Genomic DNA, 18,242 nt, shown 5'->3' on the forward strand with positions numbered 1-18,242 from the left:
TTCTGGTTCTCATGCAAGAAGCCTTTCTTACTTTTAATTTCACCCTCAGAAGTCATGTGCATCTAATTTTAGTATTTCCCACATATGCATTTTTTAGATAAAAAGTATCTTCTAAATGTCCTCTTTGTGGGTGGGATTCTTGTTTGGATTTTATCTTATTTTAGTTTCTCTTTTGTTTGACAATTTCAGCGTCAGCCGCAGGAATGACCGCCTCACCTGGTAACGTTTTCTTTCTTGCTTTTATAAATCACATGTTTATTGCTTCCGTTGCATATGGTTAGGGTTGGGGTTTATACCTCATGTGAAACTAAGTATCAAGCTCCTACCAAACTAATACAAGGTGCTCCTCTATTCATTGAATGAGATAGTAAGTTGAGCAGGTAGTAATTGTGCACCTTGTGTATATGGGACACAGTGTGTCCAGTTTGCTGCCTCCCTCCTTGTGCACCAGCGGATCCCTAAAATCAACACGGAGTGAAATGAGCTTCCTTCATATTCCCTCAGTGTTCACACACCGGGTGTTCAGTGAATCCATTTTTCATAACAGTCGTAGGACTTCAGGCATCTCAGGCGACATTATCCCTTTAATCCGCATTTTCAGAAAATAATAGAGTACCACATCTCCCGTGTGTGTTTCTGCCAATCCAGTGACACGCAAACTTTAAAGAAGAATTTTCATGGCTGAATAGCTGGGGAAACACCATACCCCCCTCTTGAAGGTTCAATCAGTCCGCACATTGAAGTCTCTGAGAAGCGCTGCAGTGAGGGATCTTTTTTTAAACTGGCTTAACCCAAAGTCTCTCAAACTTCTCTGACCGCAGAAACCTTGTCAGCGGCAAAGGAGCATCCCAGGATTCACAGCCAGAGAAACTGGGATCATGTTCTGGCTCCGGCCTTGACCAATCGGGGGACAGTCGGGGAGCCCCCTTGCCGCTCAGAGCCTCCGTTTTCAACTGGGAACAGGAGGATGAGCCTTGTCCCGGGGATGGGGTGGCACACACCGGGGCGGGCTCCCTGTCCTGGCGCTTGGTCACGTCCCTGCGGGATGTGTGCGCCGCTGCCGAGACCTGCCTGGCTCTCCCTCTGTGAACCTTCCTCCTCCAGACACCCCAGGGTTCACCCAGGGCTTGAGCTGATCGACCCATGGCCAAGCAAGTTGGAGAAATACTAACTCAACTCAGATCAATTCAAGTTTCCTCTGAACCGTAAACAGTTCTGACAGCATCCCACGGTCCCTATTTCCAAAGATCTCAGAGCCTTCTGCCAGGCGTGGTAGAAACTGACCTCTAAGGAAAATCAGATGATAAACACATTTCTCTCAGGGTTGGGTCTGTGAAAAATCAGCCTCCGGGTGTCTTAGGCAAGGACAAGTTCAATGCGGCACCATCATGGTGTAACATTTTTCTGAGAGTTCAAAGAAACACTGGAGATCGTTCAGCCTAGAAGTCACAAACAGGCAGCCGAAGGGCCAGTTTTAACCCGTGGGTGGGTTCAGATTCAGATAACAGAGTTTTGCCTATGCAATGTTTTGTTTTTTTTAAAGAGTACAATTTTTAAAAAAGAGATTTCATAGAAAAGTACAGATTTCTAGCTTTGATGGAAAAGCCAGAGGGTGGGAAGTACTAGCTTGAATTTCAGCAGAGCACCAGTTGCCTGGGGTTCTGCAGGGACAGGCCTTTATTTGGGCTTGTCCTCTAGTTCCCTCCAGGGCCACGCCAATGAGTTCCGGCCTGGAGGCATCTCCATTCCAATGCTTGGTGCTCCTCAAACTTTGATGCGCCTGTAAGTCCCTTGGAGATCTTGCAAAAATGCAGATTCTGATTCAGTAGTCTGGGGTGGGTCTGAGAGTCTGCATTCCTTACGAAGTGGTATCGATGCTGCTGGTCCATGAACTAGCCCCTCAGGGAGTGCAGCTGGGAGATGCAAAACAGAAAGGACTGGCCCAGGGTCACCTGCTTGGTTACGCGAAGAGCAGAGAAGAGAACCGAGGTCTCTTGGATCCCAGCCCCACGTAACCTCTCTTCCATTATTTATTTCCCTTTGCTTAATGAAGCAGAGAATAGAAAATTTCCTATGTGCCTAACAGTTGACTTTCTGGTCTCCCTACTGGCTGTGCATCATGTGAGACAACGAACTGGGGACCGGGTGACCTCACGGCCGAGCCACATCGGTGATGGCAGTCAATGCTAACAGATGCTAGCTGCAGTTATCTGAGGAGCTCCTGGTGTGACTTGGGTTTAAGAATTTTACAAATGCAGTGCTGGGGGTTTGTTGTGGGGAGGGCAATAAAGAGAGCGCTCTCCGCTCCTCTCGGTGCTAAAGTCACTAATAAGTAAAACACCAGAGTCAACACAGAATATGGCCTTCAGTACTGATACAGCTGTTCGGGGGGGGGGGGGGGGGCAAACGCGCCTGCCGCCCGCTCCTCACCCTTGGCCTAGATCTCGGGACAGCGCCGCTGGGCGGAGCCGACCCTCTCCTGGGTCACTGCTTCCCATCCATGTTTGGGGGGCGGGCCAGGGCCAGCAAGTGCCCACTTACAGACTCTCTGTTAGATTGTCCCTGCACAGCAGGGGAACTTGGAGCGATGGTGGTTGTCCTCTGAACGGACCATCTGGACCTCCAAGGGGAGAAGCAAAGGGTGGGCACACGTGGCGACCCAGGGAGTGGGTCGTGGCCTGGAGACAGTGGAGGCTCTGGAGACCAGCTGCAGACCTGGCAGGGAAGCAGAAACACAAGTTGGCCAGCCTCACAGGCCTACGACAGCCGTCTTTACATATCCTGTGTCTCGTAGAAATGCGTGTGCCCGATACGGCTCTTATTGCGGTCTTGTTATTTTTATTCCTTTATGGCTTCAGTCTCAACTGCCCCGAACTCCACACCTGGTAAAATATTGTTAGCTGTCCCACGAGGGCCTCCTCTTGGGGTTCCGTTGACCAGACTAGGCTGTTCCTGGACATTCTGTCCCCAACACAGACTCAGTAAAAACAGAAACCCTGGTGTCCTATCTGCTGGTGGTCAATTTCTTTCTTCTTTTTCCATAGATGCCTCTGCAGTGTCAGCAGAAGTGACCTCTTCTTCTGGTAAAGTCTCTCTCCTTGTGATGTTTCAGTTAATGAGACCAGCTTCTTACTTGCCATGTTCTATTTAGAAAATGAACCCACTGTATGGCCATTTTGACCACAAAGTAAGCCTCAGTGAAAAGACAAACGGAAGTGTCCTTCCTCCCATTTTTAAGCGTCCTCTTCTCTGTCCCTACACAGATGTCCCTTCCACCTCTGCAGAAGTGGACTCACCCTCAGGTAATGTGTTCTGCTGCCACCCTTCTCGAGTTAAATATGATCGTCTCTTCCCTCTTCCTGTTTAACAAGTAAACATATGTACCAACTATTTTATCCACAGTATAAATCCCAATGTAAGCTGAAGGCCCAGTGACCTTCTCACAGAAATTAAGCTTCATGTTCTCTTCGTTCATCCAGAGACACAGACTGGCCTCTCCGTTAGGGAGTGCCTTCCACCTGCTGCTGGTCTGGACGGGCTGTGCCCAGGGGACGTGGGAGAGGGCAGGGCCTCACCCTACCTGCGCGCAGGTGGTGCTCTGGCCTTCCACACGCCCAAGCGCACACACTGGAGAACCAGGTTGTCACAGCGCTGGCTCTGCCCACCAGTTCTTCTGTTTTCCACCACCCTCTTGTTTAAAAAAATTTTCTTTTTTTTTTTTTTCCCCCACTGATCTTTGAGTTTGGTTCTTCTTTGTTTGCAGATACAGCTCCCACTTCAGGTGACATGTCTTCCTCGCCAGGTAGGCTCTCTTCTCCCCGCAGTCACCCTGGTGAGCGACTCCCTGAGAACTCCCCACCCCTGCACGTTTACACACCAGAGCCACCAAACACTTCCTGTTCCCCAGGGGACACCAAGACGAGGAGAGGTGGGACAGGTTCCCGGCCACACCCCCTCCACTGGTCACAGTTCTGAATAAAGGCAGATGTGGGGCCAGGATGAATAGGACAAAAAGGCATCAGGTGTCAGCCCTGGAGGAGACCAGAGAGGTGACCTACACCAACAATTCTCAAACCTTAATGAGCAAGTGAAGGGCCTGGAGGACTTGTTAAAACGCAGGAGCTGATTCAGAGGCTCCAGGGGGCGCCTGGGTCTGCACGGGCTGGCAGGTGATGCCCATTCAGGGAGTGAGGACACTGAACTCCCACCCTGTTCTGGAGGAAGTGAGGCCCAAAGAAGGAAGCGTCTTAGTCGGCCAGGGCTGCTGTAACTAAGGACCACGGACCGCGTGGCTTACACAACAGATATTTATTTTCTCATGGTGCTGAAGACCAGAAGTCCAAGCTCGGGGACAGCAGGGCTGATGTCTGGTGCAGACTCCTTTCTTGGGTTGGAGACAGCTGCCTTCTCGCTGTGTATTCACAGAACAAGGGCGGTGGGGAGGGAGGGCGGGGAGAGACAGAGAACATGCTCTGGTGTCTGTTTCAAGAACACTGAGTCTGTCCACTCAGGGCCCCACGCTTATGACCTCAACGAACCTTAATTACTTACTCAGAGGCCCCATCTCCAAATGTAGCCCCCTCAGGGGTTAGGGCTTTGACATAGGAATTTTGAAGGGACACGGTTAGGTCCATAGCCACCCCAGAGCTAGAGCAAGGCAAGGCTTGGTCTCCTGGCTCCCATGCAAAGTTCTTTCTGTTCTGAGGCTTTGCTGGTCCATCCACCTGGGGGATCCCCCCACCCCATCCCTGTGACATCAGTCCCTTCATAATAAGGCCTTCTGTCTGCTTTCCTCTGGTTTGTTTCTTTCAAATCCTGGTTACCTTGAAGACATTCAGGGTAAAACTCAATGAAATCAAAGGTTAGGACTTTCTTTTCAATTACACTTACGTATTGGCTTTCTTTCTCCCTCCCACCTCTCCCTTCCCTTCCTTCCTCCCCCCTTCCTGCTTTCCTTCCTTCCCACCTCACTCCCTCCATCCTCCACCTCCTCCCTCCCTTCTTTCCCTGCCGCCATCATGACTCCACGGAGGGCGAGCGTTCCTTCACTTGTAATTCTCCCCGCTCTCGGCTTTCTTTGCGCACCTGGTTGACAGTAACTGCTTCCCACGCAGATCAGGGAGCACCCACACGCTTTGCTCTCCTTATGAAAACACGACAGCCGGAGTCACTCCTGCAGGGCGTGCCTCCTGTAGTGTAAGAGCAAATGTGGCTGTCGCTTACGCACCCCGCTGAGCCCAGAGTGAAGGCAGCTCCCACATCTTAGGCTTCCGAAAGGCACAGAAAGGGTGTGAGCTCTGGAACCTCACGGGTTGGAACTGTAGGTCACCCGGGCATGTTGTACAGACCAGGGAGTCTCTAGTTCCTCATCTCTGAATCCAGTTCCTCATCTCTGAAATAGCGGTTATTTCAGTGTAATAACCTGGCCCCCCGTCAGTGCAAGGATTAGAGATGTACATCAGAGGACACACTGTAGACACTCAGACTGAGAACTGCTGTTCACCTGCCTTGCCAAATAGCAGCTGCTCACACGCCATTCCACCCCCGATGTGTAAATCCACAGGGTGAGTAAGCAGGGTGGACCCTAGTGCATACAGCTTCGGGAACAGACCTGGTTTTATAAATTTGCCGTCCACGGTGTAAAATTTCAATGAAGCCACACTGTAAAGCTTTCTTTCACTGAAAAAGAAAAAATTTTTTTTTGGCAGCCACAGATCTGATTTCAACAGAACTGACACCATCACCCGGTAATAACCTTTTAATCCTGTCACTGGCTTAACCCTTCATTTTTCAGTAATTTAGACAACCGCCCTCTATTGTAAAATCCACTGTTATTTTTCTACCTTGTGCCCCTCTGCATGTCTGCACATGGAATTAACCCCTCCGACATGAACTCTCTCTCAAATTTTTTTTCTGAGGAATCTGCATTGATTTTCTTCACATAATTTTCAGATCCTGTTAAATCTTTTTCTATAAAATCTGATGCTTTTGTATGCTTCCTCTCAAAAATCCCGTATATTTATAAAGCTTGTTCTCTGGCCATTTAATAAATTATTTTATTTTTGGAGAATAAATAGGACACATTACCACTTGTTACATTTTGATAGAAATGTAAAGAAAATAAAACTTCACAGACAGTATTTCTGCCCCCAAACCAATGGAAAGGCTTAAACAAAGTGTTAGTGTCCAAACTTAGAGACAATGCCTGGTTCCTCAGCTCTGACTATAAATACGTGACTTTGAAGATATGCATTTTGAAGCTTAGTTTTTCTTTTTTACAGTTACAATTTCAGTTGGTGAAGACACAGTTCCTTTACCTGGTAATGTTTGTTTGTTTCTAAGCATTAATATGGTCATATCATTATTAGTACTGTTAAGATCATATTTATTATTCATTCAGATTTCCTACTATTCAGAGAAAGTTTTCTTTTTTTAATTTTTAGAGAGAGGAAGGGAGGGAGAGAGAGGGAGAGAAACACCAATGTGTGGTTGCCTCCTGCACACCCTCCACCAGGGGCCCCGCTGCAACCCAGGCCTGTGCCCTGGTTGGGAATTGAACCCGAGACTCTTTGGTTTACAGGCCAGCACTCAATCACTCAGCCACACCAGCCAGGGCTTCACAGAAAGCTTTTATGAGCATACACCAGCACCTGTGTGGGTTTGAAGGCCCACATTCACGCCCAAGACCTCACTCAGAAGATCCTTGCTTTTGTCCACAGTTCAAACAAGTGCGATTATCTTGCTTCCAAAACACAGCAATAAATTAGATGAGGAGAAAACAACCGTCCAAGACCGGGCTATTGCAGCGACCGAGAAGCTGAAGCCAGTGGTCGTTGTTAGCACGCACTGAGCGTCTCCTGCGCTTGGAGCACAGCAGGAAATCGACAATCACTTGTAACCAGCTTATGTGAAGATGAATCATTTAACACATGTCTGAGGGTGTGGCCCCACCAATATGTTATGTTTTATTTTTTAAATTATTTTTACTTTTTAAAATCACCTTTTTTGAGGCAGTTACATGCAGGGAAGTGCACACATCCCCGAGTTTTGTCTAATGTGCACAACTGTGAGCCCACTACCGTAACCAAGGTACGAGCGTTTTCATCACCCAGAAAGTTCCCTCATGCCCCTTCGCAGTGAAGCTCCCCCCCCCCCCCGCCAGGGAGCCGCTGATCTGCTATCTATCTCTGCCGTTTGGATTTGTTTTTCCAGAATCTCATATAAATGGAATCAATATGTCCTCTTTCATGTCTGAATTCTCTTGTGTAACAGGTTGACTTTGAGACATATGGTTCCATAATGAGCAATTTGTTCCTCTTATTGCTTAGTAACATTCCATTGGGTGGATGTACCACAATTTAACCATTCTCCTGCACTCAGACATTTGGATTGTTTCTGGGTTTTATCTATTATTGAGACTTCTGCTATGTACACATCTTTCTGTAGACATGTGTTATGATTTACCTGAATAGCTACGTTACATCATATAGATCTTTAAAAAATTGAGAAATAACATTATATTAGTTTAAGGTGTACAACAGAATGATTCAACATTTGTATACATTGCAAAAAAATCACAATGATCTCGTTAATGTCCATTGCCATAGTTATCAAATTATTTTTCTCATGATGAGAAAGTTTAAGATCAATTCTCTTGGCAACTTTCAAATATACAACACAACACGCAATAGTTCACACAGTCAGCTCTCCTGACCATGCCATGCATTGCATCTCTGGGTCTTGTTTATCTTATCACTGGAAACAGGCACCCACAACAGTTTTTACAGTCCAAATGTTGCCTTCTATTCGTCAAGAGTTAAAGAGATTTCTTTGGCTCGCTCTTAGGTGAGGAGTCAGAGCCAAGCCTTGTTTTAGCAAAATTGCCTTCCAAAGATTTAGATTTAGGTTTCTGCCTCTTTTGTTTTGTTTTCTTTTAGAATTCAATATTTTTGTGTAAAGATTGAATTCTTGGGTATCTGGAAAATTATGCTGCCCAGAATGGCCATTCCTTGAGGATTTCAGTTAATTAAGGCTCTACGTTTTGGCCGGTGGGGAGTGGGGAGAGAGAGAGATACAAGCAAACATAGGATTCATCCTGGCGTTTTTTTCCTACTGCACATGACAAAGGACCCTGAGAAGCGTCCCACGTCCCACGGTAGGAACCTGCTGGTGTGTCCTGGCCACCTGACTCACGCTCTTGCCTCCCGCAGACCCGCCCCTGCGCCTGGCAGGTGGGCGCAGCCGCTGCGAGGGCCGCGTTGAGGTCTGGCACCAGGGCGTGTGGGGCACGGTGTGCGACGACCACTGGAACATCAGGAACGCCCGCGTTGTGTGCCGCCTTCTGGGCTGCGGCCGCGCGCTCAGCGCGCCGGGGCGCTGCCGCTTCGGCCCGGGCGCGGGGCCCATCCTGCTGGACGATGTGCGCTGCGCAGGCACCGAGGACGCGCTGGGCCACTGCGTCCACTCGGGCTGGGCTCGACACAACTGCCGGCACCGGGAGGATGCGGGCGTCGTGTGCACAGGTACCCGTCCGGCCACCCCAGCCACCCACCCCAGGACTGGGGTTCTTCCCGAGGCGATGCCCCTTCTTTTCTCGCCAAGCTTTCCCGAGGTCAGGCTTCACTATCGCAAGAAATACGAGGCTGGCCAAGGTGCCAGATTCTAGGATAACAAGAGCGTGTTTGCTACACCGCCATTTGGGTAAATGTTTTAATCACGCAGCCCTGGGATTTTATGAATCAGCTTTGTCCAATTGCAGTTCAGAGCAATACTCGTTCCGAAAGAGAGCTAAAAGATCATGAGACCCGAGGAAGAAGGGACAGTGTCACAAAGTGACATAGAGCTTGGTGCTGGCCGTGAGACTGCAATTTATCGAAGTCCCCTTTTCAGTCTCAAGGACATCAAGGGCACGGTCCTGGGTGGAGTCCCTTCGTCACCCGGCCCTGGCCCTGAGAAGCCGGAAGCCCACGTGGCCTCACTTCCCCCTTGTGTCCTTTTCATCCTGCACCTTTCCTGAAATTCTTCTCACTCTCTCCCAACGTCTCTCTCGTCATTCTGGCCTCCACAGGGTGACCCCCTTCTGCGTGGAGCGGTACGCCTTTGTATTTGTCCCTGATTCACCCCCGTAAACCTCAGAGTTATAGAGGTCTACGATTTGGTGACCAAATCTCAGCTCACCTTGTCTGTGCCATCCTTAGTTGTTTTACTAGGTAAACAAGGTAAAGAAACCGTTGCCATTGCTTTTCTTGATGCACGGGCTACTCTTCTTTTGCATGGAAATGTGGCCCAAGTAGAAAAGCCACAAGAACCCATGGAGACAAACATGAACCCTGCAGGAGCCACGGGGTGCCCGCCCGCCTGGGGTTGTGGGGTCTTCACCTTCCAGACCCTTGCTCTTGTCAGGCCTGTTCACAGCTCCAGCCATTCCTCCTGCTACCGGGGGTCCCCCTGTGAACGGTTGTTCATTTTCCATTCCTGGATTATGGGCTAAGGGGTTTCCTTTTCACGGGTACAACAACCAAAGGACCAGTGGTCCGAGGCCAAGAGTGTTGAAAGAGGCTCAGTGAGTCTGGCCAGCACGCTCCCTGGCCTGGGCCCTGGCCCTAGGTTACTATCCTGCCCTGCTTCTGGGCTATGGAGGCCGTGGGCAGCCACACGCTTCCTATTTCCCAGCCAGCGTTCACGTTCGCGACAGAGTTCAGAACCTGCAAAGCTTGTTCCACCAAAGCATCCTGTGGGTAACACCCCTGTTCTCACACGGCTGTGCACGTCCAGGACCCCTCCCCCAGCTCCATCAGGAGGCCCTGGGCTCTCCTGCCTTTGGCATTGCCCTGGAGTCCTTTCATGCCCTCACAGCTCGACTTTAATAGCTCAGTCAAGTGAGCCTGTCTCCCCACTTTGCGTATCTGCTGCTGGCTGCTTCGCAGTCTCCCGGTCGCTGTGCCACTGACCTTTGTTTTTCGTCCTTCTCCCTCACCAGGCGGAGCCGACTCTGTTGTGCCCAAGGACCATGGTAAAGTCTTCTGCTCTCCTAGGACCTGGGGCCATGGGAAGGGGGAGCTGGGAGAGCAGCTGCCCAGGGAAGAGAGGACAGGCGGTGGGGGGACTAGCTCTGATGCCTCCATCCGCTTGTATCTCCATCCGCTCACTGGGCTTCGGGAGGCTGGGGAAGAAGCCCCTTTGCATCTACCCCCACCCTTTGCTTCCTCTCTCTTTTTCCAACCAGATCGATGCATGTTCAGGCTCAGGGGTTGGCAGCATGTGAAGTGAGCTGTCTTTAGCTCCTTGGAAGAGGCTCTGACTCCCAGGTCGTGGCATGCGTGCTGTGAGGGGGATTCCCCATGGATGCGGTGTGACTTTGGAAAAGGGGGGTATAAATAAAGTCCATGAAAGCCAAGTCCAGTGTCGGGGGATGAGAGCCGAGCCCACCCAGGGCACTGTTGGTACTTTTGGAAAGTAAACATACACCCCCACCCCGCCCCCACCCCACATGTCCCGTGCATCGAGTTCTCTCCGTGAGCGTCTCCCCATCTTTCTCCCGCTGCAGCCCAGCTCGTCTGCTCGCCTCGTCTCTTCCAAATCACCATTGACCGAGGCTACCTCCGGAGGCTGGGCTACTCCTCCTGGGACGTTCACTTAAATGACGAGCTGTGTCGCCCCCAGGTCATGGGGCACTACCTGGTCTTCAGCTTTCCCTACGGCCACTGTGGCTCCATCCAGCAGGTGAGAGACTGAGGAGTGGTGGTACCCTGCTGAGGATGGGGGCCAAGGAGAGAGGTGTGGAAAATTCAACCAGCTATTAAACACCTGGGTAGGGACAGAGGAACGGCACAAGCCATGACTTTCTTTCTGAGTTCAGTGAGATCTGGAGCCACTCACTGACTTGTCCGAAACTTTCCTTCCATTTGGAAATTGGGGTACACATACTGAATTTGGAACACACAGTAACAAGTGGTAAGCGCTGATGACCTGATAGATGGGTGGGTGGGTGTATGGGTGGGCAGGGGGCGTGGATGGGTGGATGGGTGGATGGAGGGAGCTATTCCCTTAGCTCCAGAGCCTAAGTATTTTTTTTACAACACGCTTCTTCATTCAGTATTAGTACGGGCCTACTACATGCAAGTTATAGTGCTAGACATGGAAGAACACAGGGTCTGTGTGACTGCTGTGTTTCTAACCAGGGAGCTTACTCTATTTCCCAATCTAGAAAGTAAATATCTAGGACATTTACATATTGTGAAACGCATAGGTTCATTTCCATTTCCGTCACCACCTGCTTACCTCACAAAACGATGTCATGGAAGTTAAGGAATCAAGGATACCAAAGGTAGAGGAAGAGCATATGATCACGAAATCATTTTTCTCAGTGCATTTAACAACGTAGCATGCGCAAAGCAGATCCCCCTGCTATTTGTTCATGCTTTGGCATCCGTGTTTAGAAACACACACACACACACACACACACACACACCCGTAACATTGGTAGAGGCTGGATTCATTCACATGGTTGAATTCCATTCTTGACATTTGTCTATTGAGCTAGGCAAACCGTGGTCAATCTTACCCGTCTCGCTCTGGAAGTTTAGTTTTCGCCTCAGAAGTGCCTGCCCGGGAGCCTTGTGTCTGGGAGGAGGGCAGCCCTCGGAGGTCCAGGCCATCGGGGGGGCTGCTTCCCCAGCGTCCCCCGCCAGCCTCGCTGCGCGTGCTGACCCACAGTGCCGGGGCCACCCCCAGGGACACCCCCACCACAGAATGCCCCTGCGTCTGATTCCAGAGTCAGTGAGAGAACAGCCTCCCAGGTGCTGAGCCACAGCTGCCGACAAGACTGACAGGGGTCCGGGCCACTCGAGAAAAGGGAGCTAGGCACTGGACACATGCGCGGATGAGAGTCCTTTACAGCGACAAGGGTTGGGAAGGCAATGAAATGAGGAAGAGAACGGAAAATGGTCTGGGGTGGAAGGAAGGTCCCTGTGAGCAGGACGGCCAAGGAGCGGGGCCTGGCTGAGGAGCGGAGCTGGGGGAGGGCACAGGGCCGCTCCAGCCAGGGCTCGGCCGGCGTGGAGGCCCCGGGCAGCTGCAAGCTCGGAGGGCTCCAGGAAGGCGCTCCAGGAAGGCGCTCCAGGAAGGCCCTCCAGGAAGGCCCGTGGACACGCGGAAGCCCAAGGACAAGCTGGAAAGAGGCAGGGCCACGTGGTGGCGAACTGGGATTTTCTCCTAAACTGTGCGTTCTCAACAAGGGCGATGTCACCCTCGGGTGGGAGGGAGAGAGAGATTGGTTCCTAATGGCGAAAAAGAAAAAGAAACCTTTCTTTATAGGTAGAGCACAGATATATGTACAGAGCATCTACAGTGGATGGTTGTACCAAAATTTCATAGGGAGGGGAGGGGATGGGGTGAGCAGGAAAGCAAATGTCCCTGAAGGCAGCCCAGTGGGAAATGGTGACCTACACAGTCTTCAGAGGGGCCCAAGGCAGAACGTCACAGACCTGAGTCACACAAGCCGAGGATTCCTTGGACCAATGTCCCCGACAGTCTTCAGGCGACACCCAGGGCGGTGGGAAGGGGGCTGCCAGAGCCCCGCCAGCCGCCAGCCCCGCCTTCGCCCCTTCAGGTCAGGCTGGATCGGAAGGGGCGAGGCTGAGAGCGAGGGTCGGCAGGGCCAGGCTGCAGCTCCCGGGGCCAGGACTGCTCTGGGGCAAGAGCAGGGAGGAGGCAGAATAAGGATAAGAGCCCCACTGGGGGACGGTCGGTGCCTGTCCGACAGTATCGTGGGCTGAGGGAGTGGAATATGTGAAGGAATGAGCTCAGCAGCCAGCATGGACCCCATATCTCACCTCGGACCCTCAGAACCCGGCGCTCACAAGAGGGGGGTGAGCCCAGGCTCACCCATCTTGGGGCTCCCTGCGTGCACCCTGAACTCCAAGAGCAAGGCCGCCCCATCGTGGTGTTAGGTAACACAGAGACCAGGCCCCAAGCCTCCCGGTGGGCAGCTCATCACTGAGCTGGCCCCAAACGGGCACTGAGTAGCAGAGGGCCCTGCTGGTGAAGGCAGGTGCTGGTCAGGGAGCCGGGAGAACCTGGCCACCAACTCACCTCTCGTCCTTCCAGGAAAGCCTCGGCTCCGTCAGCTACTCCAACTCCATCCGAGGCCGGACGTGGGGCCGCCCTGGCCAAGTCATTGTGCGGCACAAGGTGCCTCAGCTGAAGTTCACCTGCACCGTGGATGGCCCGTCAGCGATTGAAATTGTTCCTGGGGCTGACGTCCCAAGGAAGGGTGGTAGCTACGATGTGTCCATATCCTTCCTCGAGTGGCCCGTGTCCCCGCACAGGGGGAGCGAGGGACCCTACTACACCAGCCAGCGGAAAGAGGTCTTCCTCCAGGCCACGCTCCATAGCCCCGGTCGCCACCTGAGGCCCTTCGTGGATACCTGTGTGGCTTCCCCAGACCCCCGGGATTTTACAACGGTCAAGTACGAGTTGATCCGACACGGGTAAGGGCAATGGAGGCCCTCTGGGCTGGCTGTTGGATCCAGGCCTGCCTTTGGGGGCCTTTGGGCTCTCAGCTTGGGGGACAGTCCGTGCTGTGCCCCAGAGGCAAGGCTCAGGCCCGGACCACACCTCTGAGCCCAGTTGGGGACAGCTAGTTACAGGAAGTGTGGATGACTTCTCCTGAATTTCCAGAGTCCTGCGCAGAGCCTTTGTCCTCGCATCCGGCTCTTTCATCCACCCCTTTCCGGTCTCTCTAAGTTTGATGACTTTATTACGCTGCCCCTTCCTCGGGGCGCTGGGCCTACACTGGTGAGCTGGTGGGTTACCCCGGGCTCAGCTCTTACAGTGGTGAGATTTTTTTTCTGGCTCCTTTGGTTAAACAACAGATTTGTCAACTTAGAACTCTGGCAAGTTGTTTGCCTTTATGGCTCCCTTGTCTTCTGATAGGGCGAAATGCTTATGCATGGGTAATTGGCAACCAGGGCAAAGAGAACAAAAACCCATTGCCTACTAAAACCCTGAGAAGCATCCTAGTGCCTGTTTCCTGAAGCCCCGGAGCGAGCAAGGGGCGGCATCTCCCGCAGGTGGCGTCAGACAGGGCGTGCGCAGTGCTCGGTCACAGCAGTGACAGGCGCCAAGTCGGGGTGAGGAAGTTCTTCCTTTTAGTTCTGCTCACAGATGGATCAAGGAGAGAGGCACAGTTTGGTGCCAGAATTTTACAGCCGCCACTTTTTCTTCTGCTTGTTTTAGGTTTAATTTTCTCTTCTAATTTCCTAAGGTGGAAGCTTCCATTAGTGACTTTAGACATCCCTTCTTTTCCAATACATGCATTTAGTGCTATAAATTTCTCTCTAAGCACCCCTAGCTGCTTCCTACAAATTTTGGTAAATTGTATATTTGTTTTCACGGAGTTTGAAATTTTTTTAAATTTCTTTTGAGACCTTTTTCTTTGATCTATGGGTTACTGCGAAGTGTGTTAATTTCCAAGTATTTAGGAGTGTTCTAGTTATGGATTTTTAGTTTAATTCCATGGTGATCTCAGGGTGTATTTTGTGTGTTTTCTATCCTTTTAAATTTGTTAAGGTATGTTTTATGGTCCAGACTGTGGTCTTAGTGAGTGTCCCATGTGGGCCTGAGAACAATGTGCATTCCGTTGTTGTTGGATGGCGTGTTCCAGAAATGTCAGTTAGCCTTGCTGACCGACTGTGAATTTTAGATCTCTGTATCTTTCCTGGTTTTCTGCCTGCTGGGCCTCTCAATTCCTCACGGAGGCACAATGAAGTCTCCAACCATTATAGTGGATTTATTGATTACTCTGTGCAGTTGTATCAGTGTTTGCCTCTTATATTTTGACGCCCTATCGTTAGGTGCATATACATTAAGGACTGTTATGTCTTTCTGAAGGACTGGCCCCTTTATTATTACACAATACCCCTCTTCATCCCTGTTATCCTGGCTCTGGAGTCTGTTTTGTTTGGAATAAATATAGCTACTGAAGCTTTCTTTTGATTAGTACTCATATTAGCATAGTAAATCTCTATCCCTTTACTTTCAATTTATCTATGTCTTTCTACTTAAAGTGCATTGCTTATGGACAATATATTGCCAGGTCTTGATTTTTTTTAATCTACTCCAACAAACTCTGTGTTTAAATCAGTATATTCAGACCACTCACATAATGTGATTCTTGGTATAGTTGGATTAAAATCTACCATCTTGGTAACTGTTTTCTATTAATTGCATTTGTTTCTCCCCCTACTCCCTCTTTTTCTGCCTTTCCTGATTTTAATCGAGCATTTTACATTATTCCATTTTATCTCCTCTCTTGACGTAGCATTTAGACTTTAACTTTTTCAGTGGTTGCATAAGGTATACAAAGTACATTTTTAAATAATCGAAGTTCACCTTCAAATAATGCGGCCCCCATCTTTAATCTCCCCTTGTGACAAAATAGAGCGGGCCTTCTGAAGGCAACAGTTCTAACTAGAATTTAATTACCTTGTTTTATGCTTATGTTTATTTCATAGTTCCCTTGTATTCCTGGCCTAGAATAGCAGCTTTTCCACTTGTAGTAGTGTTATAAAATTTTTTTTATAAAACAGGGACAGAGTGGTAGTGGGAAGAGATCCGTCTGGAATGCAGAGCTCTGGGTCCCCGACTGAATGTGTGTGTCAGAGTAAAGTCACCCTGCACTTTAAGTTAACCCTTTTGGTCTGGGTCTTTTCTTCCTATCAGCTGCGTCAAAGACAATACCTACGTCACCCTTCACTCTGACCAGAGGAACACGGCCCAGTTCAAGTTCAACGCCTTTAGCTTTCTCAGCAGCTATGATGTGGTCTATCTGCAGTGTAAGATCGTCGTGTGCAACATGAGGGACCCGTCTGCCCACTGCCCCCCGGGGTGTGCAGGGCAGAATCAGAGGGGTGCGGGCCCCGTGGGGGCCGCAGAAGAGCAGGCTGAGCACTTTCAGATGGTGGGGCCCCTGGAAATCCACAGAGGAACTGGTCAGCGCCCGCACTTCCCATGATTCCTCCGATTTTCCCATGAATTTGTTAGAAATTAGAAACAAAGTTTACTTCTCTTCAATAAAGTAGTACATTTGATAAATAGAAGTTTGTCCAGATAGAAACAGGTTAAAAAAACAGCTAAAGAGTTTCTATCTGTGCTTTGTTGCTATTAAATCTTTTCCGACTACTAAACTTCTTTTTTAATCTATGGAATTTATTGCGATGGCATTGGTCAATAAAATTATATAGGTTTCAGGTGTACAATTCTACAATTAATCATCTGTGTATTGTAGTATGTGTTCACCACCCCATGATTACTAAACTGCTAAGGCAATTGCTTCCTTTGAGGCTAGAAACATTACATTTTCCCTTCTTTACTATCCAGAACTTGATATCATCTTAAACTGTACAAAAGTGTTATCAAGAACAAAATTATCTCTCTGTAACACATTGCTGACTTGAAGATTTTAAAAACTTTCCTCCTTAATGTTCAGGTGCTAGTAGGTGGTGGATCTTTTTGTTTCTGCCCCTCTGGTGCTGTGAGAAATTTATTTTCAGGTCTTGCCAAAGGTCTTATGAAAAATAAATTAAGCGTCAGTCAGGAAGCCCTGCTCTTTTAAAAAAAAAATCTCTAATAACGAGTCAGTTGAATCAAACGCATCATTTGCTCAGCATCATTGACTTGACACAAGCTTTGTTTGTTTCTAAGGAAACAAATTGGCCCCAGGCTTTACTGGGTTCTGGTTGTAGCTTACAAATTAGATTCTGAAACAGAAGCACAAGAGCCACTCCTGGCTGCTTTCGGGGGCAGCGCACGCTTAGGCTGTTCCCCAGGCCCCCGTGGCGTGACGTGGAGCCTGGCAAGTGTGTGGGAACCTGGAAAAGCGCACAGGAAACACTGGCCTGTCCCCACGTGCTCCCCCAAAGGAGGGCAGCCCCCGCCTTTCCTTTTATCTTACCAGAAAAAGGCCTGCACTAGGCTGAGTACCTTCAAAGTTGGATTTAAAGAAACAGAGTTGAACATAGAAATTTTTTTTTTGCTTGTCAAGAAATACTCAGTAGTTATATTTAAAATACAAGTCCTCAACACCAAGAAATCATTCCCACTTTTGTCAAGAACTAGGCTGTACCCGATGAGAACCCAGGACGGTCAAGTGTCCCAGGGTCGGCCGGGGCAGTGTTCGGTGGAGCCTGGGCGCGCACCCTGAAGTCCTGAGAGATGGAAATCGGACAAGGGGCCCGAGGACGGATGAGGCCTCGAAAGGGGAACATCTCCGTTTCATGCAACCTGACCTTCGTTGACAACCGTCTTTGTCAAAATACGATACTGAATTTATTTAGATGAAGTCCCCTGCTATACATAGTAAAAGCTGATAAAATTATACAGGTTTTGATGAAATGGAACTACTGTTCAGTTTGAAGAAGATGGCCTCTTTAAAGCAAAAGTTCAGAAGTTTCATCTTCAGTCACGTGAAATAATAATTTTAGTATTTGCCATCTAGTTCATGCGAGCGCTTCAAATGAGTAAGTTAGTTTCTCCAAGGACCTTTGAACAGCCAGAATTTCTGCTTTCAAAAGTTCGCCTGCCTGTTAATTCTCTCTGTACCGTGTTAAGGAAGAGGGGGTGGGAGTGGGGGTGGAGGGGCTACCAGCTTCCACAATTGAGCATTTTATGGATTTTAGCAAATCTCTCATGTGCAAAGTGCTGACAGTGAACGGACTGAATCGTAAGACTAAATCAGGGCCCCCTGACCTTCCAGGTCAGGTTCTCCGGGTGTTGTTCATGGGACGGGAGCCAGGGAGCCGCCCGTTCCGAAAGCACCGCAGGTGAGTCCCAGGGACGCTGAAGTTTGAAAGCCACGGCCATGGCCCAGCAGCCTGCGCCCCAGGAATCAAAATGCACTTGACAGGGAGACGCCTGCCCCCCAAAAACACCAGTCCGTGGGTTCAGACAGAAAGCCCCAAGAGAAGCCTGTTAACTAAGGTATAGTTAACATCCTTTTTCATAAACAGAAAACATTTTTAAAACTTGTTAAATAGTTCGTTTTTAATGTGAGAGCCAGCAGGCCATGGGCGTTCACTCTGGTCACCCTGCAAGGAAACACACCTGAGCACCAGGACAGGGAGGAGGGCCTGTCTGCCACTGCGACGAGGCCCCTCTATTTACTCAGGGCGCATGCAGCCCTCACGGAGCCTTTCCTTCTGCATTTGGGAGAAACACGTCTCGCCTACGGCCGAACCCTTTCA

General features: G+C 49.8%; 1 protein-coding gene across 1 annotated transcript in view; it reads left to right on the plus strand.

The window, feature by feature from the left end:
* DMBT1 (deleted in malignant brain tumors 1) overlaps positions 1-16,015 on the plus strand; it is a 138,216-nt gene extending 122,201 nt beyond the window's left edge. The window contains 10 exon segments of the mRNA XM_054581236.1: positions 3,045-3,083; positions 3,264-3,302; positions 3,764-3,802; positions 5,709-5,747; positions 6,282-6,320; positions 8,211-8,522; positions 9,980-10,012; positions 10,547-10,722; positions 13,108-13,490; positions 15,724-16,015. Of these exon segments, the coding sequence (XP_054437211.1) occupies positions 3,045-3,083; positions 3,264-3,302; positions 3,764-3,802; positions 5,709-5,747; positions 6,282-6,320; positions 8,211-8,522; positions 9,980-10,012; positions 10,547-10,722; positions 13,108-13,490; positions 15,724-16,015 (1,391 nt within the window).
* Positions 16,016-18,242: the final 2,227 nt, after the last annotated feature.

Source organism: Pteronotus mesoamericanus, unplaced genomic scaffold (assembly GCF_021234165.1).
Source record: "Pteronotus mesoamericanus isolate MK-2021 breed Mesoamerican mustached bat unplaced genomic scaffold, CSHL_Meso_final contig_657, whole genome shotgun sequence".
NCBI lineage: Eukaryota > Metazoa > Chordata > Mammalia > Chiroptera > Mormoopidae > Pteronotus > Pteronotus mesoamericanus.